At 58.4% G+C, this 21,013-nt stretch overlaps 1 protein-coding gene across 4 annotated transcripts in view; it reads right to left on the bottom strand.

Annotated features, from left to right (window-relative positions):
- The window catches only part of ARID3A (AT-rich interaction domain 3A), a 35,652-nt gene extending 20,410 nt beyond the window's left edge, over positions 1-15,242 (bottom strand). Inside the window, exons 1-3 of one of the 4 annotated variants that reach the window (XM_065918438.1) lie at positions 15,189-15,242; positions 11,020-11,661; positions 9,719-10,034 (exon numbers count right to left, since the gene is read on the bottom strand). In XM_065918438.1, the coding sequence (XP_065774510.1) occupies positions 9,719-10,034; positions 11,020-11,396 (693 nt within the window). In that variant the 5' untranslated portion in view covers positions 11,397-11,661; positions 15,189-15,242. Of the gene's footprint in view, positions 1-9,718; positions 10,035-11,019; positions 11,662-14,848; positions 14,997-15,028; positions 15,121-15,188 lie in introns of those variants that run through there. The other 3 variants (XM_065918437.1, XM_065918436.1, XM_065918435.1) reach the window with 3 other exon arrangements.
- Between the last annotated feature and the right edge of the window lie 5,771 nt (positions 15,243-21,013).

Raw genomic sequence — 21,013 nt, 5'->3', positions numbered from 1 at the left:
ATTGCCCCCCACCCAGGTTCATTCAACGGAAGCACAGCAGAGTCGTAGGGGCAGGTCCCACCCCTCCCCAGCCCTGCTGACCGGGTCCCCACCGTCCGGGGCGCCCATAGATGGGACCGGAAGGAAGGGGGCTGCTTCCTGCCTCCCGCCCAGGAGTCAAGAGGAAGGGGCCCCGGGGGGCTCAGGTTCTGGGGTTCCCACTGAACACACCTGCAGGAACCCCCATCAGACCTGGGCCCAGGGCGGAACACAGTCTGCCCCACAGTGGCCATCGGACTCAGGGTGCCACCAAAACCTGCCCCCTGACGGCAGGGGGGGACCCCTCTCCTGGAACCTCCCACCTCCCCAGGGACTGCTTCTGCAGTAAGGAGACCATGCTGGGCACCTGGGGGCAGAGCAGGTGCCCACCACACCCTGCCTTCCTCCACCGGGACCCTCGGTGACCGGTAACTAACAATGATGAACAAATATAATAAAACAAAATAAAAAAACAATGATGACAACAAAACCCCAGCTCAGAATCTGCCAGTTTTCCACATGGAGAAACGGTGCCCAGAAGGAGGGTGCTGAGATCAGCTGCCACCTACATCAGCTGGGCTGGGCTCCCCCAGATAGCCATGGCATGGAATAAAGGAATAACCACCAGTACTTCAGTGGTTAGGACTCAGCACTGTCACTGCCAAGGGTGCCGGTTCAATCCCTGGTTGGGGAAGTAAGATCCTGCAAAGCATACCAAGTGGCCAAAAAAAAAAAAAAAACCCACCCACAATAACCCCAGAGGTGCCCTAGGGCCCCACTTCCAGTCTAAGAATCCAGCATCCTGTCAGCGGGCACATGGGCCTGCCAGAGGGCCCAGGGAGGGGCCGGGCAGGCCACTGGCTGGGCAGAGTGCCAGATGGGGCAGCAGCCACCAGGCCAGGAGAGGTGGCAGCTGGGGCCATGCACACTGTCCCCAGGTGCTCCCAGGGAAAGGGCAGATGAGTAATTACAGGGTGATGGGGGCAGGATGGGCAGAGGGGCATGGGGGTTGGAAATCAGAGACAAGAAAGGAAACAGAGAGCCATGAGAGGGAGACAGAAACTAGAAACATGGAGACTGACAGACACGGTCAGTTTCCAGGCCCAGGCCCGGCTCCCCCAGTGCCAGGCATGGTGGCCTAGCAGGAGGGGGACAGTTCACATTGATTCCAGCCTTCAGTGAGGACCCAGGGCCAGCTGGAGTCCTGGGGAAGAACTTATGGGGCTCGTCCTAAAAGGGGGGGATAAAGAACAGAAGGAGAAGCTTTCCCGGTGTGGTCCAGTGGTTAAGAATCCGCCTTGTAATGCAAAGGACACTGGTTCAATCCATAGTTGGGGAAGATCCCCTATGCTGGCGGGGCAACTAAGCCCTTCCGCCCAGAGCCTGTGCTCTGCAACAAGAGAAGTTGCCGCAATGCGAAGCCCGCACGCAACAACAAAGACCCAGCACAGCCAAAATAAATAAAATTTAAAAAACAAGAACAGAAGGAGGACGTGGTCCACCCGGTCCAGAGTTGGCAGCCCTGGGGCTGGGGGAGCCCCTCCCCGGGTAGGGACCTCACAAGTCCGAAAGATCCACATTGGAAGCAAGGGGGTGAGGTTGGGGGCATGGCCTAATAGGGCAAAGGCTAGGGTGGCCACGGGGACCCTCAGAGGCCCCTCCTGGGGGAGAAAGAGAAAGTGGCACAGCACCAGGGCCATGGCCACTGCAGCCTGGACCAGAGATGCCAGACGCCCCCCCAGACACTAGCAGGGTTCACCCCACCCCACCTCAAGTGACACAGACACACCACACATCCCCCACCTGGACCTCTCTGTGGCTGTGGACACCTGTGTCCGCCCCACGGCTGCACACGGACCTTTCCACCCGTCTGGACGTGTGCCATCACCCCCACATGTGGACCCTCCCAATGGACACCCCCCGCCCCCGCCAGGCAGGTCCTGCCACCCCACTGTGGTTCCCAGGCACACATGGACACACCCGTCCAGCCAGACACAGACACACACAGACACACCCTCGCCCGGCGGCTGGCTCACAGATACTGGCCCAGACGACCCGCCCTCAGCCACCACGCCCACCAGGCCCACTGGGCCCGGTGCCCCCACTGCCACGCAGCCACGTGGGCAGCACTTCTGTGCGCTTTGTTCTCAGGCACACCCCCAGTGCTACACACACACACACACACACACACACACATACGCATGCACGTCCACATGTGGGTGTGCAGCCTGGCCTTTCTGCTCACAGCAGTCCACGACACCATGGACCACTCAGTCAGGGTCTGGAGGAGGCTCCATGGCAGACCGGCCCCTTATGCATCTGCCTGGCACTGCTGAGCTCCAAGAGTCAGGGACCCAAACCCCTCACTGGACTTTGTATTCATTTCCTGCAATGGCAACAGGCCGGGGGGCTTGGGACAGGGGTTCATTTTTCCACGATTCTGGAACCCAGATGTTGGGAATCAAGGTGTGAACAGGGCCATGCTCCCAGAGGCTCCAGGGGAGGGTCTTCCCTGTCTCTTCCAGTTTCTGGGGGGCCCTGGGCTTGTGGCCACATCACCCATCTCCATCTCCACCCTCACATGGCTATTTTCTGCCTCCTTGCCTTTCTATAAAGACCCCGGTTGCCCCCCTCTGCTGTGGCCTCATCTTAACTGCGTCTACAGAGACCCGATTTCCAAACAAGGTCCCGTCACTCTGAGGATACCATTCAGCCCCCAATAGATTTCTCCCTGGAACATGGGGTTTTATCTGTCCCTGGTTTGTCGTCTGGAAGGCAGGTGTCCCCAAGGCCACAAGCCTGCTGGGGGCAGGCGGTGCTGACTCTATGCCCTCCCTGCCCCACCCCCACCCCTTGGCCCCACGAGACGCCCGCCAGCCCTGATCGAGGGGCAAGGCTGAGTCTCGAGGGGCAAGGCTGAGTCTCGAGCTGGGGCCTCCACAGGCAGATTGGCTAGCGTTTAACCCCGTGACCCCCAATTGTCCTCTGGCCGAGTGCAGCCAGTCGAGCAGAGGAGGGCGGTCCGGCCCCGCCCCCGCGCGTGCCCACCCTGGCCTGCACCCCCAGCTGCCCCAGACCCTGCCTGGAGCAGGACCCAGCAGTGGGCAGCATCAGCAGATGGGGTCTTCCACAGGGCCCAGGACGCCCCCAAGTCACCGTGGGGGGTGCAGGCTCAGAGTAAGAAGGATGTGTGGGTTGAAGAGGCTCTGTGTCAGACGGGGAAACCAAGGCACAGAGCAGGGGAGCCATGCCTGGCATCCTCCGACTGCACCTCTGCATCAGAGAGGGTGCACCTCCACCCACAATCACACAGCACGTGAGGGGAGAAGGATGGAACCCAGCGATGGGAGCCCCTGCAGCCCAGAGGCCCTCGTCACACCTCGCAGCTCCTGGGGCTGCGTCAGCAAGGCAGCACGGGACGCTGACCTGTGTCCGGGCCACTGATCCGAGCCACTGACTGGGGCAGCTTGACTTTCTGGCTAACGGTTAATGGGCCCCACCACACCATCAAGATTGCTGAGACAAGGGGCTGGGGGGGCGATGGGGGGCATGAGTGTGTGTTCTTGCAGACCTCCAGGCACACAGTCACGTGCAGGGGAGAGGGTCACCATGGGAGAGGGTCACCCCAACATGCACGGCGCTGGGGCTGATGACTCGGATACACAAGCTTGGCCACCCTCAAGTGGGTCCAGACACCAGGACATACTGGTGGGACATCCACGTGGCTTAGGTCCATGTCACATGGGGACACACGCAGATGTACACCAACACTCCAGGTGGGGGACCCACCAGCAGGCGCCCAAGATGACAGATACACATAAAAGACGCCGTAAGTGGCTCCATGTGGCCCCAGACCATCCAAATGAACACACGGGAGAGCCACACTGGTACACGCATGGTCACGGACACCACGGGGTCTCACAAGGCCCCCAGAGACCCAGCTCCACAAACAGACTCTGATGCACATGGAGCCCCTCGAGAGGGGACTCCACGTAGCCAGGCTTCCCCACGTGCACACACGTGCCCGCGTCAGTGGCTGGACTCCACGTGCTCCCCATGCCCGCTGGCCACCACGCCCTCCACAGCCGCGTGTGTTATTAGAAAGCGTGGGGAGGGGCTGGGCACTTGACAGTGGCGACCAGGGTGGGGAGTGGTGGTGGGCGTGGGGCCAGGCCACAGTGGCGGTGACCCCACAGCAGTGACCGGGCAGCCAGGCGGCGGCGCCGGGGCCAGATAAGGCTCTTCCGGCTGAGTCAGTGTGGTTCCCAAGGCTGGCACGGGCGGGGGCACGGTGCCAGGACTGTCAGGCGGGCACCCTCCCTGTGCCCGCCATGGCCCAGCTGGCTCTGCGCCAGCAGCCGCAGTGGCTTTGATGAGGCGGGTGCTGCTCCAGGACGGCAGGGCTGGGCTGCTGGGGGGTTTCGCAGCACTGGTCCCACCTCCAGCCCAGGGCCCAGGGCCCCAGTTCCCCAGGAAGACGCCTGGCGCCGGAGCTGGCCCACAGGACCGGGGCCTGGCCCCTGGCCTGTTCCGCCCCCAGCACACCGGCTAAACATCACTGGGCCCAGAAACCAGTGCCTGACCTCCAGCCTGTGCCCAGAACACACTTCTCCACCAAAACTTCTCACCCTTCTCCCTGGCCCCAGAGGCCTAGCTGTGATGCCCAGCCATGGATCCCAGCAGGGTCCTCCCAGTGTCCCTCTTCCTCCCCTAGCACTGCTAAATCTTGCAAAAGCCCCCTCTGAGCCCACCTTGGCTTGCTCTATTGTTCTGCCCACCTCTACCTCTCCCACTTCATGGTCCAGTCACATGGTTCCCAGATACAGACCCTAACCATTCTTTGGCCATCTGGCTGACTCTTACACATCCTACAAAGCCCCAGTTCCAAAGCCCATTACTCTGGGCAGCCTTCCCTCTAGCCCAGCCCGGACTGCATGGCTGGAGTGCCTGCGTCCATCTCTGGCCTTCCAGGTGAAGAAAGTATCTGCCACGTCCTCCTGCAGCCCCAGCAATTTCTGCTCCCCACCCCCAGCCTACACAACCCCAAGAGATGTTTACTGCAGTGTTGTTTACAACTGGGAAATAGGAAAAAAGACCAAAGTGTTGGTGTCGGCCCCACAAGGGAAACTGAAGCAGCTAAAAGAACCAGACTACTCAAAACACAGATAAAATAAACAAAGAGTGAAAATGATGGGAAAAAACGAGAAAAGCGGTATGTCCAGCTCAGCAAATGGCAGACCCCAGCAACCCCCAAAAGACCACACTTCAATAAGCTGCCCATCACACTTTAATACCCTGCCCGTCACACTTCTGTGTGACTGGACAGAGAAAGGCCTGGAAAGATGGTGTGGCTGATGCCAGGAAGGTTGGGGAGGAGGCTGGCGGGCTCAGACCTCTCTGGAATCCTTCCTTTTTTTCCTACCAGAAAGGTATCAAGTGTCACTTCTGAAATCCAAAAAAAGACCTTAAAAATATATGTGTGTATATTTTCCATAATTAAAAGAAAAAAAAAATCAAGGTGAGCTGAAAAACACGGAAAAAAAAAATGTGACCACAGCCCCTTGTTGAGGGAGCTTCTGGGGCCCAGGGCTGCACCCTAAGTTGTCTGAACCCATTTCCGGGGCCACAGAAGCTTGTGTAGAGAAGGACACCCATGGGAATTCAAGGGGCTGCAGGAGGCCCAGGGCAGGTGGGGAAGGGGGGGACAGGCACGGTCCACAACAAGGACGCGGCCGCCTCTCGGGGCCAGGGACCTGAGGTTGATGGTGGCTTTCCTGTCTGGGGGCCTCTGTGTTCAGACCCTGGGCTCTGACACCCTGCTGGGGGGCCCTGACTGACCACCTCCATTTCAGATGCGGAGACGGAGGCTCAGAGCCATCCAGGTTGCCTCCAAACCCTCACCAGTGGGGCTTGCCCCCTGTCCCTTCCCATCCATCCACTCCTCTGATACACCCTGCGGTCAAGTCCCAGTCTGACACATCCCCCGTGTGACCGTGGGCAAGTGGCTTCACTGGTCTATGCCTCAGTTTCCCTACCTGCACAATGGTGCAAACACACTGCCCCCCACCAGCACCAAGTGAGTATACACAAGACACTCGCAAGGTGTTCAACCGGCCACCTGTGCAGAGTTAGGTGACAAACACCACCTGGAACTGTCATTCCTACATCTCGAGCTTATTTACTAGTGATGGTGAGCAGACATGACCTTGGGAAGCAGGGGGGGAAAGATCCCAACCTTTAATGCATACTGAAACCACAGGGAGATCGCACACCACCCCCAGAGGGACAGCTGGAATCAGAGTCATAACCACAAGCGTCAGCGAGGACGTGGAGAAACTGGAACCCTCGGCTTGGATGCAAAATGGAGCAGCCACCGTGAACAAGAGCAGCTCCTCAGAAGACTAAACACAGAGTTATCATATGACGCGGCACCTCCTCTCCCAGGTACGTGCCCGTGAGAACCGAAAGCACATAGTCACACACAAACTCGTGCACAAACATTCACAGCAGCCAAAGGGAGAAACAACCCAAGTGTTCATCAGGGATGAGTGGGTAAGTAAAATGCAGTGTGTGTGTGTGTGTGTGTGTGTGTGTGTGTGTACAGACACACGCACGCAAGCATGGCATGTGCATAATGGAACATTACTCAGCCAAGAAAAGGAGAGAAGCCCTGACACTCCCCACCATGTGGACAGATCCTGATGCTCAGTGAGAGAAGCAAACACAGAAAGACACACAGGGCGTGATTCCACTGATGGCAAACGTCCAGAACAGGCAGATCTAGAGACTGGTTGTCAGGAACCAGGGGAAGGAGTGGGGGAATAGTGAAATGGCATACATTAAAAGCTTTATTTTTGAAGTGATAAAATGTTCTAAAATTGATGGTGGTGATGGCTGCACACCCCGTGAATGCATGAAAAACCACTGAACTGCACTTTCCATGACTGAATCACATGCTACATAAATTTCATTATCAATAAAACCACGAGCAAAAATCCCAGCGTTTATCTATAGAGTCACTGAAACTAAAGATTCAAGTCCTTAAGTGGCTGAAGACCTGCGATTGAGTCTTCTTGCTTGAAAACCCCACGATGGCACTTCCTTGAGAGCCCTGCACAGCCCTGCTGGTGACAGGAAGCCACCGGGATGTCACTAGGATGCCATATCTGATGGCAGGAGGCGAGCTGCTGATTGTGCCCTGTGACACATTGCGATCCTGGCCAGCCCTGGCCTCCATCAGCCTGTGTCCCTGGGGCCTCCCAGTAGCGAGGCTCTCGGCTTCCAAGGAAAGATTCCGTGGCCGTGAGCCTGCTGCTCCCGGCCCCTCCCCAGCCTGGCTGCCCCCCAAACCCTGCGGCTGACGGCGGGATTTCACGGCTGTCGAGGGTTTTCGGGCGGAAGTCAGGTCCGGGCCCTGCCAAGACCGGGGAGGAAGAGGCAGAGATGGTGCCAAGCAGGCGGCCGGTCGGCCCGGCTGCCACGTGCCAGGAAGGGGGTGGGGCAGGCGCCAGAGTCAACACAGCCCCGACATCTGCCGGGCCGGCTAGGCCCGGGCCACTGTTGACACTGGCTGCACAGGTGCCTGGCCAGCTGGGCAGGAGCACAGTGTGGGTGGCTAGAACTGCCACAGCCAGGCAGGAATAAGACCCTGGCATCTGCCCACCACCCCCAGCCCCCTCCACCTGGGAATTCAATCCCAGGCCCTGCAGGGCCAAGCCCAGTGGCAGCATCTGGCCTCCACACACAAGCCATGCCACATCTTACCCCAGGGCCCTTGCATGAGTGCCCCACGGTGCGAGTGCTCAGCTCCTCTGCTAACCAGGCTTGGCCCATGAGCTACATCCCTCAGCGGCTGCCAGGCTGGGTCTTATCATCCCTTCCCACCCATCTGTTTACAGACCTTCTTTGCCCCTGGCAGGGGAGCTGGGCATCCCATAGACACTCCACAAGCATGAGGCTGACTTGTGACCTGTGTTCCCTGTGCTTCTTGGGCCTCAGCTTCCCCATCTGTGCCCTGACCCTGGGGGTCCTCAAGACATCATCCCTGTTTCCCAGACCAGCAAGAGAATGGCCCCTTGAGTTACTTTGCTCCTGATGGGCCGAGGGGGCTTTGCAGTCAGGACACCTGACCCCTGGCCTCTGCCGGGCCTGGCCACTCAAAACCAGGTTGGGCGAGGCTGGGGGTGCTTGTCCACCCTCACAGTGACCCTGTGAGATGGGGGGTATCTGTCCAGCTCTGGCCTCCAGCCTGGGGCTCCCTGAGGGCTGAACTCAGATAGCAAACATTGATGTAAATCACCCATGAGACTCCTGTTTCGTTACTTCTACCCCAACAGACGTCAGGAGCTCGGTTCTGGGAAACCCACCACCCCCCTGCCCCCCTCATGCCTTGCCTCTGTTTTCTCATCTGCACAAGTAGATGGAGAGCAGCCCAGACATAAGTGGGCCTCCTGGAAGTGGAGGCAGACTGAGGCAGGTTGCAGGCTGAGGTCTACATGCCAGGGTGTGGATTTCAGGCTGAAGGGGGCAGCTGGGGTCATGCGTGGGGAGTGGCCAGCCACGCCCTGGGAAGGTGACGTCTGCTAGGTGTCATTCCACCCCCCACACTGCGTGCCAGGACCCAGCCGGAAGCCAGGGCAGCCCCACCCAGCCCAAGATGCCCGGGCAGGGGATTAAGCCTCCAGCCTTCCTCATCTGGCCTCGTGCCTCGGCCGCTGCCCTGGCCACGCCCACTCCAGGGGCACCTTCCGCTCCTGCCTTCACACCTGCCCCTGCATCACCCCACCACGGCCTTGGCTCATCCCCCTCATGCTGCATGTCTGATTCTATACTTTGTGTGAGTTTTCTGAGGGTTACCAGGGTCCCAGTGCCCTTTCCCCACGTGGCGGCCGGGCCTCCTGCTCCCTCGAGGAGGGTCCCACTGCCCAGCCCAGAAGTCAGCATGGGTGGGGGGGTGCCCCAAGGCCACACACAGCCACCTCCTGGCTCCCATGTGCCTGGCGCGTCCCCAGCCCCATGGAGCCCAGATGAGGGCTGGGCATTGGGCCTGGGAGGCCAAGTCCCCACGTCCACTCTCGGAGGTCGGGGCAGGGCCCAGCTGGCCTCAGGATGGAATGCAAGCCCAGCCGGCTGCCCCGGCCGCCATCTGGTTTCCATCTGCCCGGCCCGGCGAGGCCCAACTTCAAAGGCTCCCCGGCCTGGCCACTTCCTCTGCCCTGGCCGCCCGCGGGGACGGCACCAGGACGCCTGCTTCCTCCCCGCCCCTCCTGACTGTCCACACCGACGTGGCCACCCCCTGCTCAGCCCCCTCCACGGCCACAGCCTCAACAGATCAGACGCAACACCGCTGACAATGCCTCTGGCCACGCCTGTTGGCTGCACCCATGACCCCCGGAGCCCCACATAGGACGGTGGCCTTTCCCCAAGCCAGGGCCTCCACTCAGAACCCACTCTGCTTAGGTCGCTCTGCTCGGCCTTCTGGTACAGAGTCTGCTAAACTTCCCCTCCTGACTCCTGTCCCCATGTGTCCCCATGTCCCTGCATTTACCGGCCGGCCCATCCCACCCACAGGCCACGATTCCACACTGGGGCTCCCACACATGGGATGCCCCAGGCCCAACAGGTGAGCTCCTAGCCCTTGAGGGCAGGTCAGGACTCTGGCAGCGACCACCCGCAGCCCCAATTACGACGCAAGGCCTACCTGCTTGAACTGCTCCTCATACGTCCAGTCCCCGTGGTCTGGTGGCTGCAGCTGAGGTGCAGCATGGGCAGCCCCTCCGGGGACAGCCGGGCCAGTCCCCGGGCGCTCCTGGCCACCCAGTGCCCGGGATCCACTGTCACCACGGAAGGCCTGGAGCGGCTGAGCCTTGCCGGGGAACAGGGCTGTGGGGCCCAGGCTGGTGGCGCCCGGGGGCCCAAGCCCCTCCTCATCCTCGTAGTCCTCATCCTCCTCATCCTCTTCGTCATCCCCCAGGTCTTCCTCCAGCTCCTCCTCCTCCTCCTCCCATTTTGGCTTCCTGGGGTGGACAAGGGGCACAGGTCAGGGGAGAAGCCGCCAGCTCAACTCAGGCCCTGGGGCAAGGGACCCAGCTCATCCGGCCTCGGTTTCCCTGTCTGGATGTGGGTGAGCTGTCAAGAGCACCCATGAAGAAAACTGCTCAGGGTGTGGCCCTTACTGCCCTGTTCCCAGTTAGCCCAGAGCAACTGGAGGTGTCCCTGTGGCAATGAACCCCCCCTACCTACCTGCTAATCCCACCTCTTCCCGTTTCCAGCACAGGCTTCCTCACTAGGCCCTGAATATACCGACCCTGTTCCTGCCTTGGGGCCTTCACTGAGGCTGTTCCCCCTGCCAGGCATGCTGTTCTCTGCTCCTCTCATCCCCTCCTAAGGGCTGTCACCTACACAGGGAGACCTTCACTCACAACGCCCCCAAAGTTGATTCCAGCCCCAGCCAGCCCTCCCCCAACATCCCCACTTTCTTTTCTTGGCAACTCTCATCACTGCCCATAATCACACTCATGTGTGACTTGCCAAACTTCTTCCCAGGAGGATCCCACCAGGGTCTTGCCAGTGCCCAGCTCGGGACCTGCATCAGACGCTGGTGAGACACACGCAAGGACCAATGGATGCCCGCTCTGTGCAGGCTTCGCCTGGGCCATGGACTCTAAGTCTGTCCCCGTCACTAAATCTCTTACAGCCTCGCTAGGCGATGGGAGCCACCAATCCCGTGTGAGTAGCTCCATTTACATTAAGGTGAAATAAAGCTACAGACACAGAGTGTGGCTGTACTGGCCACATGCGTGTGAGCCCTCTGGGACAGGAGACCCCCATCTTGGTTGGTGCAGATAGAGAACTGTCCACCAGTGAGTTCTAAAGGATGGTACGCCCCGGGAGGTCAGCAGGACAGGAGTTCTGTCCTTCCTCTATGGCAGCGCCCCAGGGCTGAGAGTGGTTGGTGCAGGGTATGTGGTCGGCATAAGGAGCCTACAGACCCCAACTCACAGGTCATCATCGGAGCCTGCATCCTCAAAGCGGCCATCGCCCATGGGGAGGCTGGCTGCCTCCCTGCCTCGGCCGGGTGGGGTGGGCGAGCCCTGTGCCCCCTCCAGGGCTGCATCCTCATCCTCCGAGCCACGGGGCCCATCCTCTGAGCTGGGACTGGGCGCATGGCCAAGGCCGGCGGCAGCGGCCCGCATGGCGGCCAGGGCAGCCATCTGCGCCCTCTGCATCCGGGCGCTCTCAGGCTCCCTGTCCTCCTCCGGAGTGGCCCTGGTGCGGGCTGGGGGTTCAGGGGGCGGCGGTGGCTGCCGGGCCTCCAGTTCTTGGCGTGCCCGCTGCTGCCGCTGCAGGAGCGTCTCCATCACAGCCTGCAGCTTCATGGCCCTGCGGGCCGGGCCGCCCCGGGCACCAGGAGGGGGCGGTGGGGGCGGCCCCTGTGGGGAGGGGGCCCGGCCGCACTGCAGTGTGGGGGCCGCGGGGGAGCCGGGGCAGTGCAGGGTGGCAGGGGGCAGGGGCAGGCACCGCTGGTCTCAGGCTGAGGGCTGGCGGGGCATGCCAGTGGCAGGCAGGCGACACCTCCTTTCTCACACTGGACACCGGGGGCTGGCGGTGGCTGGCAGGTGGCGCATTCACGTGTACAGAAACCTGGGGGTGACAAGAGACCGTCAGACCGCACCTGGGCTCCTCCCCACTGAGGTCGGACCTCAAACACCTCTGGGAAAATCCCTTCCATTCACGCCCATCAGGGTGCAAACCTGGGGGCCTCCCTGGAGGTGGAGGAGCATGCTCGCCCCATCTTCCCCACTCCGTCCACCCTCCAGCAGGCTGAGAAGCAGGGTCACTCTGCACTGGACTCCCGAGGGCCTCGAGGCAGCCCCCACCCGCCTGGGCCACAGAGAAACAACACCCCCCAGAAACAGCTGGATTATGGCTTCATAAACAGAGCAAGGGGACCAAGTATTCCCGGTCTCTGATTGGTCAAAGTCAGCTACCAGGTGCCAGAGTCCAGGGAGCTCCGGGTTCCAGTTCTGAGTTCTAGGCGCTGCTCACAGACATGCTGGTGCAGCCTGGCCCAGGGGGCTCCAAGCACCCTCCTTTCTTATAGAAACCATGGCTGACCCAGGTGGAGAACCTGCTGTATTCAGGCTCAGGCTTCCCTATTCAAGCTCCCACCTCATCTCTAAACCTCAGTTACTCCAGGCCTCAGTCTCCCCATCTGCAAAACAGGGCCCATACAGCACCCATCTCCCTGTGTGCCAAAGCAGGAATGATGCAAGTTTGTAATGATGCAGGTGCAACCCCAGAAGGCACTCGCTAGACTAATGGAAGGAGCCTGGACGGGCCATGTTTCACAGACGGAGAAAACAGGCTTGAGTTGTCCTGCAGAAGGACACACAGCAGGTTCCAGGCAAGACTGGGGATCGAATCCAGACCCAGGTCTAGGGGAATGCTGTAACCTCCCAACAGCCATGCTCTCTGGCGGCTTCCCTGCCCTTTAGGACCCCAAGTGGGGGCCAGGGCCCAGAACACAGACCACTCTGCCCCCTGTCCCCCTCCCCAAGCCTGGGGTCCCTTTGGATCACTGCCAACTTGCTCTGCCGGGGCCTTGGGCAGGCTACAGGCATGGATGTCCCAGAGCCACCACCAAAGATAGGAGGATGTAGCCCCCTATCTGCATCCCAGCCCCCACCCCAGTCCAGGCCACACCCCCACCCGCCCAGGCCGCCAATAAAATAGACCAGGCAGAACTCAACAGGCCTGACAGAGATACCCCAGATGGTACATCACTGAGAAGCTGGGGGGTGGGGAACAGGAGGGTCCAGGAGCCACTCCAGCCAGCCAGTGACCCCCACAGGCTTCTGAGCATCTCCTCAGGCAGAAGGGGCCAGTGGGCAGGGGCTCCTGGTTGACAGTAGACATGGGCCACCAGGCTGGCTGGTCTCCCAGCCCCTCCTGTGACCTGCTAAGAGAAGCCTGACCCCTCCCCCAAGGGAGTATTATAGTAGAGACCCTCCCAGCCTCCCCAGTCACGGGAGGGGGCCCCTCCCCAGTGATAGGGTTCCCTGCAGGACCGATGAAAGGGCAGTGGGGGGAAGTGGGGGCCCCTGCAGGAAAGTGGGGAGGGACCCATCCCCAAAGGCCCTCACTACTCAGCAGGGGCAGGGGTACCAGGGCACAAAGACCCTCTCAGAGGCCATACTGCTGGAGAGCGACCAGCAGAGCCTGCCCTTAGAGGCAGCAGAAGAGCACCCAGCCCCCACCCCCAGGGATGGGCAGTCACCCGTCCCCCCACCAGCCCCAAGAAGTGCTGAGGGGACATTTCTCACCCAGTGTCTAGTCTGGTCTGCTGCCCCTCCCCCACCATTGACAACTTCAAGATGAGCCCCCCTTCCCCACGGAAATGCTCTGGGCATCGCCCCCTCCCTTGGGGGGGGGGAGAAGGAAGAGGCAAAGGAAGCCACTCCCCCCCAAGCCACCACCCCCAGGCCTGCTGGGTTTAATGACCCTTCCGGGTCCACGGGTGGGGGAGGGGAGCAGTGCAGGCCTCCACGTAGGGGCTGGTGGAGGGGGCAGGTGGGAACCCCAAAGCCCTTCTAGACCTGGGCCTGGGGTTCCCCCCCCCACCGTGGCTGCCATTAACTCTAGGCTGAGGATGCCCACCCCTCCAGACCCCTCCCCGCAAGAGCCCTTTGTCCTTGGCCCTACCCCCACTTTATGACAACCCCAGGGGAGAGGCATTCCCAGGCAGGGACCGGGCTGGGATGGGAGGGGGCTGCTGGGGGGTCGCTGGGACCTGGCTTGGGGGGGGGCGGCAAGGAGGGATCTGAGGCCACACCCTCTCCCCCACCCCCCCTCCCAGGCCTCCCGGAGAGAGGTCACCAGCTCAGCCCAGGGCTTGCAAAACACGGTTATTTAAAGAGTTGTGCAAGGCTGGGCCCCGCGGGTGGCGAAAGGGGGCCCTCACTTCACGAGGGGAAGAGGAGGGGGAGGGCGGGGCAGAAAGGTGGGGAGGGGGCTAGGAGAGTCCGGAGGGGGTGGCCCGGAGGAAGTGAGAAAAGAAACACTGAAGAGGGAGAAGAAATTAGACGACAGAAACCCAAGTCCGATTTCAAAGCCTTCTTGGAAAGCGACCGATTTGCATGGTGGTGGTGGGGGGGCAAACCCTCCGGGCTGGGCGACTGAAAACGGAAGATTATTGACAAACCGGCCACCCCGGGTCCGCGGAACGTTGGAATTGACCAACGCGCTCTCCCCCGCGCTTCCTGCGCCCGCTTTTGTATCTGGGGGGTGCTTAAAGCGGGAGGGGGCTTTTCCAGAGGATCCCCGCCAAAGAGTTGGCTCGGGCCGAGCCTCCCCCACACTCCGGCCGCGGGCCCCGTGGTGTCCCCTCCAGGGGCCCCTTTCTGCCCCAGAGCCGACACTTTATAAATAAACCATCCAGGCTGAGGAGGGTCACCAGAGAACTGCCCTCCCGACCCGGCGCTCCCACTCCCCTCGAAGCTCCAGAATAAAACACGGATTCCAGCGACAATAAATGAAATAACCCCGACCATAGCCCCCCGCGCGCGCGCCTAAAGACCATTTCCTTCCGCTGGGGGTGGGGTGGGGGACACACACACTCGCGACCCCCGGTCACTCCCGCACCCGCACAATATGGTAGGGGGTGAGAGCTCCGAGGGGGTCGAAGAGAAAATCGCTCCAACTCCGACCCACTCGGGTAGCCTTTCCGCACCCACGTTCCTGACCAACTTTGGGGACCCCCCCCTCATTAGCTTCCAGGGCGCGCGACGCCCGCCCGGGACGAAACCCACGTTTTAAAAGGCCGGCCCACCTACTGCTCCAGCCTCACCGCGCGGGGCCCGCTCGGGGGGCGCAGGGCCCGCTCGGGGGGCGCATGCCCCACGCCTGGCGTCCGGCCCTGCCCCGGCCGCGCCTGGCCTCCGGCCCGGGCCGCGAGCTGCGCGCTGCTGGCTCCCGGCCACCGCCGGGTTTGTGCCGCGCGCCGACTCACCGAGTCGCCAGCCGAGTCCGCGTCTACACCCCCCACCGACCCGATTGGTAAAAGTCTCCCCGCGCGCGGCCTCCCCCGCCCCTCCCCTCCCCCCCCACCGGCGCGCTCACCGCCCCGCAGACAAATCACCGGGTGACAAATCGCTCTCAGATGCAAATACCTCGCCGGTGATTCAGCGCCGCGGCCCGGGACGTGGGGAGGGCTCTCGTAAGGCCCCCTCCCCCTTCCCGGACACCCCCTCGACCCCCGCGCTAGGTCCGAAGACGCTCCAAGAGCCCAGGGGTGTTAGGGAAGGGGAGAGAGTGGACGGAAATTTTCAAGTCGCGGCCCCTTTAAATGATAATAAATAATAAAAGGGAAGGGGAACAGGGACGCGGTATGCCCCGCCCCTAACTAGGGACGGTCGGTAATGTGCTCTCCGTGGGCCAGAGTGTACAGGACACCGAGAGGGCAGGCAGGGCTGGAAGCGACCCAGGGAAGAGGGAGGGGAGAAAGTTGGGGCTCCTCCTGGATGGACTTAGGGCACAGGAGCCCGGTCCGGGACCTCTACCTATTGTAACGACCGCCGAGGATATACCTACCGAGCTCGGAATTTCACCTCTGTCCCTTGGACTAAGCCACTCGCGCTAAAGATTTCACCCCCAGGACTGGTGCCTCGGTTTCCAAGTCTGTAAAGTGGGGATTAGAGACTTGATAAACAAAGGATCTGCGGTGACAGGAAAAGAGAGCAGTGCTGGGTCGGTGGGAGAGGGCCAGGGCTCTGCGATGAGGGCGCTGCATAGTGGAGGGGGATCTGGGAGAGGAAAAGACTGCCAGCCGTGGGCACCGCACTAGCAAACCCCTGGGATGGCGTCCAGGATTCCTGGGAGGGCTCATCACGAAGTCCTGATGACTTCTACCCTCTCCACTCCCCACCCCCTACAGCCCCCTCCTCTTGGAAACCTGACTGCCCACACCTTCCAGAAGGAGGGGCAAGGTTATCTTGTGGGTAATCATAATTCAATAATAATTTCCATCTTCTGAGCAGCACTCAGTCGCGCGGCCATGTGCCCAACGCATGAAGTTCACAGTTTTGTGTAATGCAGACGTCTGTTCCTATTTCAGACAGCGGGGGAAACTGAGGCCAGAGTAGGTTGGGGTAAGGTGGGGCTTGGGGGTGTGAGCCCCTGAGGCCTCCCCTGGGAGCTAATCGCAGGGGCCCAGGCTCCAGCCCAGATAAGAGCAAAGCAAGAGCATGGAGAGCAGGCGGGGGCCACCCAGAGGGCCCCTATGGGGAGGGACTGGAGTCCCTGATCTTGAGTTGTGATTGGGGGTGTGTGTGTGCAGCCCCACCAGTACAACAGACAGCATTGCCATCTTCTGGGGGTCCTCCCCGCACTCAATATCACCCATCCCCATTGAGGCCCTGTCTCTCTGGGGGATTCCCAAACCCAGGGGACAGTGCACGGGAGCCACCCCCATCCATGATGGGTGGTCAGAGGCAGAGTTCTGCCTGCTCCTTTCAGGAACCCAACCTTCCAGCCCCTGGGCCATTATAGCCTACTGACAGCAGGTGACAGGGAGGCCTCCACCTTGAAGCTATTAAACATCCACCCCCCAGCTACCCACCTCACCGCCCCTGCCAAAAGAGGGGCAATAACTACCCTGCCCCAGGAGAGAGGAGAGTTTGGAGACCCAGATGAGCTGGGGGAGAGAAGCTGTCCTTTAAGGACCAGGCCCCAGGTCAGTTCCAAAGTGCAGAAAAGCTCCCCCCCCCCCCCCAAAGAGCCAAACATCAGAATGCAAGCCCTGCCTTTCCCGGCACAGGAGGATGAGCCTCACTGTGCCTGTTTCCCCTCTCTAAAATGGGTCAATTTACATTCACTCCTCCTTCAGTGGTTTTGAGGATCTCATTCCCCTCTGGTCAAAGGGAAGGGGGCACAGAGGGGAGTCTCCTGGGGGCCAGGAGGGGTGCCACCTAGCCCCCCGCATTTTCCAGAGGAAAGCAGTTGTCTCTAAAGAGCTGAGGGCAACTTCCCAGGGGAGCCTTGCCCAGCAGGGTGAGGGGCTGCAAGATTCTCAGCTGCCTTTAGTGAAGGGGGTCCTATTTTTAGCACAGGTAGCTAGCTGGGAATTGACCCCAGTTTTGCTGGTTCCTCCAGGGATAGGCAGCAGGTATGGGCTGCACCTGGCTGTGTGAATTTAGGTTAGCCTGGACCCCTCTCTGGTCTCTGTTTCCCAAACTGGAAAATGAGTACAGCGACCCCAGCCCTGTAAGGTTTCCTGGCCAAACCAGCTTGTGGGCCACCTGTGAAAACCAGCCTGATTCTCACTGAGCCCCTCAAGACACCTATCCTGCCATCTATTCAGGGTTGGGGGGCACCTTTTAAAAAGTTCACTAAAGGACTTCTCTGATGGTCCAACAGTTAAGAGTATACTCCCAATGCAGGGGGCCCAGGTTTGATCCCTGGTCAGGGAACTAGGGGGCTTTTCAGGTGGTGCTAGTGGTAAAGAACCCACCTGAAATGCAAGACTCCAGAGACGTGTGTTCAAGATCCATGGGTCAGGAAGATCCCCCAGAGGAGGGCATGGCAACCCACTCCAGTATTCTTGCCTGGAGAATCCCATGGACTGAGGAGTCTGGCAGGCTACAGTCCGTGGGGTCTCAAAGAGTCGGACATGACTGAAGCGACTTAGCATGCACGCATGTAGGAAACTAGATTCTACATGCTGCAACTGAGTTCCTATGCCACAATTAAAGATACCACATGCTTCAGCTATGACCTGGTGCATCCAAATAAACTAAAAATAAATTATTTAAATAAATAAATAAAAGTTTACCTAGATTCCAAACTGCCCACCTTTCCACACATATTCCTCCTCAAACATATTCTGCCTCAGGGCCTTTGCCCTGGCCATTCCCTTGCCTGGCCCGCCCTTCCCCAGCTGTGCCTTCTCATTCAAACTGGAACCTTGGGTCATACTCTCTTATCTTTTTCCAGGCTGTTCTATTAAAAACAGCTGTATCTATTTAACCTAATCAGCCTTGAGCATAGCTGGCTACATGTCCAGTGCTGAGGCTGGGCCTGACATATGAAGTTGTCTGAATAAAGGAATTCACAGGTTCCCTCTGTCCTCCCTAATCCCATAGTATTTCTGATGTCTCTCTGCACAGAGGTGGAGGGCAAATTGAACTATTCACCATCTCAATCTCAAAATGTCTCAGCCCCCAAAACCCCCTGAACTCGGACATTCTCTTGTCACCCACACTTGGCCTCCAGGTTCCCTTGTCTCTGCGAGCCAGGGTCTGTGAAAATGTAATTTTAACTTAGAATAAGATGAAAAAATCGAGTATAATTATAAGGAATGTATAGTCATGAATCCACCCTAAAATAATTTGTCTTTATACCAAGGCAGCAGCAAAATATGATTAGTAGTATTTTTTCATAGGAGAGGTCCAGGAGACCCAGGACATTCATAATGAAGCTCTACGTGACTTATTTTGCAGCAGGCACACATTGAGCTGGGGGTCCAGGTTGGGGTACTGGGGAGAGACTCCCTACTAGCGCTGGGGTTCCTTTGTGGGGTGGACTCGATCCTCCGCGGAGTGCGCGCGCCCCCTGCCGGGTACCTACTGGATGCAGTCAGAGACGGGGCCTCGAGTCCAAGGCCGCCAGGGGGCGCCGTTTGACTTGTAAATGAGTTTTTCCCCCTTCGGATGAGGAAGCAGGTCAGCCGAGCCTTTCCTGTGGCTCCTTTGAAATGCCCCCGGGTAGATTTGATGATAAAACAGAGGGCTTGCAGTTACATTTGAATTTCCAATAAACAAGAAATTTGCTGTTATTGTTGTTTAGTCGCTAAGTTGTATCTGTCTCTTTGTGACCATTGAGTCCGTTATGCTATCTAACCATCTCATCCTTCTCTAACCCGAAGCCTCCTCTCCTTTTGCCCTCTATCTTTCCAAGCATCAGGGTCTTTTGCAGCCAATCGGTTCTTCGCTTCAGGTGGCCAAAATACTAGAGCTTCAGCTTCAGCATCAATCCTTCCAATGATTATTCAGGGTTGATTTCCTTTCAGTTCAGTTCAGTCACTCAGTCATGTCCGACTCTTTGCGACCCCATGAACTGCAACATGCCAGGCTTCCCTGTCGATCACCAACTCCACTCTGGGAGCATACTCAAACTCATTTCCATTAAGTCGGTGATGCCATCCAACCATCTCATCCTTTGTCATCCCCTTCTCCTCCCGCCTTCAATCCTTCCCAGCATCAGGGTCTTTTCAAATGAGTCAGTTCTTCACATCAAGTGGCCAAAGTATTGGAGTTTCAGCTTCAGCATCAGTCCTTTCAAAGAATATTCAGGACTGATTTCCTTGAGGATGGACTGGTGTGATCTCCTTGCAGTCCAAGGGACTCTCAAGAGTCTTCTCCAACACCACAGTTCAAAAGCATCAGTTCTTCAGGGCTCAGCTTTCTTTATGGTCCAACTCTCACATCCATACATGACCACTGAAAAAACCATAGCTTTGACTAGATGGACCTTTGTTGGCAAGGTAATGTCTTTGCTTTTTAATATGCTGTCTAGGTTGGTCATACCTTTTCTTCCAAGGAGCAAGTGTCTTTTAATTTCATGGCTGCAATCACCATCTGCAGTAATTTTGGAGTCCAAAAATAAAAAGTTTCTCACTGTTTCTATTGTTTCCCCATCTATTTGCCATGAAGTGATGGGACTGGATGCCATGATCTTAATTTTCTGAATATTGAGTTTTAAACCAACTTTGTCACTCTCCTCTACTGACTGGTTTGATCTCCTTGCAGTCCAAAGAATTCTCAAGAGTCTTCTCTAGCACCACAATTCAAAAGCAAAACAACGATTAATTTATATATATCCCAATTTTGCAAAGGACATAATGATACTAAAAATTTTGTCACTGCTTATTTATCTGAAATTGAAATTAACCCCTCTCCTGACCCACCCTAACCTCTGGGGTTTATTCTCATGCCATGGTTCCGGGTTCCATCCCCACCCAAATCAGCGGCACTGGCCTAGGCCTGTTGCTGGCACCCCACAAAGGTTCAATTCAGTTCAGTCACTCAGTCGTGTCCGACTCTTTGCAACCCCATGAATTGCAGCACACCAGGCCTCTCTGTCCATCACAAACTCCCGGAGTTTACTCAAACACATGTCCATCGAGTCGGTGATGCCACAAAGGTTAGAGTAATCATAATAATGATATAATGAATTGAAAAAAATCTCCTCATACCTTAGACCACACCCCTCCCTGTTGAGAAGCCTCCTATGGCTCCCATCCAATCAGGAAAGACCCAATACATCTCCTTGCTTATAAGGTCTCGGCCACCTCTCTGTTCTCACTTCTCTCATCTCCCATCCTTACCTGGGAAGCCCTACCTGCCTCGCACCTATTTCTAAGATCCACCAGGCATACCCTGCCTCACGGCCTTTGCACTGGCTGTGGCCTCCATTGGATATGCTCTTTCCCCACCTCTGAGCTGAGGTCACATTTCCTGGCTTCACCTCATCTAGGAAGCCTTCCCTGAATCATGGTCAGGTTTACAGTTGCTCACAAAGGACATCCATATCTCCTTGGTAACCCTTTGCACTGCTTTTATTTGCATCTATCTCGGTAGCTTACCACTTACTGGCCCCATTGCCGATTAGACAGGGGCTCTGTATGCGCAGGGGTCGGAGGGTGCCTCACACACAGCACCTGGCACACAGAAGGGGCTCTGAAAACGGTCCTCAGATGAACAGACTTGAGGATAAAGCAAGGGTCTGCAGTTTTGTGAAGATGCTGCTTCCTAGATGTCCCCTTTCAAGCTTTTCACATCATTTCTTAAAAACTTTTTTTCAAGAGTATTGTGGATTCTAATGCAGAGATAGCTCCCTCACGCCCTTTACCAGGCATCTCCCAACAGTGATATTTTGCAAAACTATGTAGTACAACATTGGAATCAGGGTATTAGGGTTGCTATGTCCCACCTGTGGA

Source organism: Muntiacus reevesi, chromosome 1 (assembly GCF_963930625.1).
Source record: "Muntiacus reevesi chromosome 1, mMunRee1.1, whole genome shotgun sequence".
NCBI lineage: Eukaryota > Metazoa > Chordata > Mammalia > Artiodactyla > Cervidae > Muntiacus > Muntiacus reevesi.
Note: the sequence above shows the minus strand (reverse complement) of the source record. Positions and strands in the feature narration are given on the sequence as shown.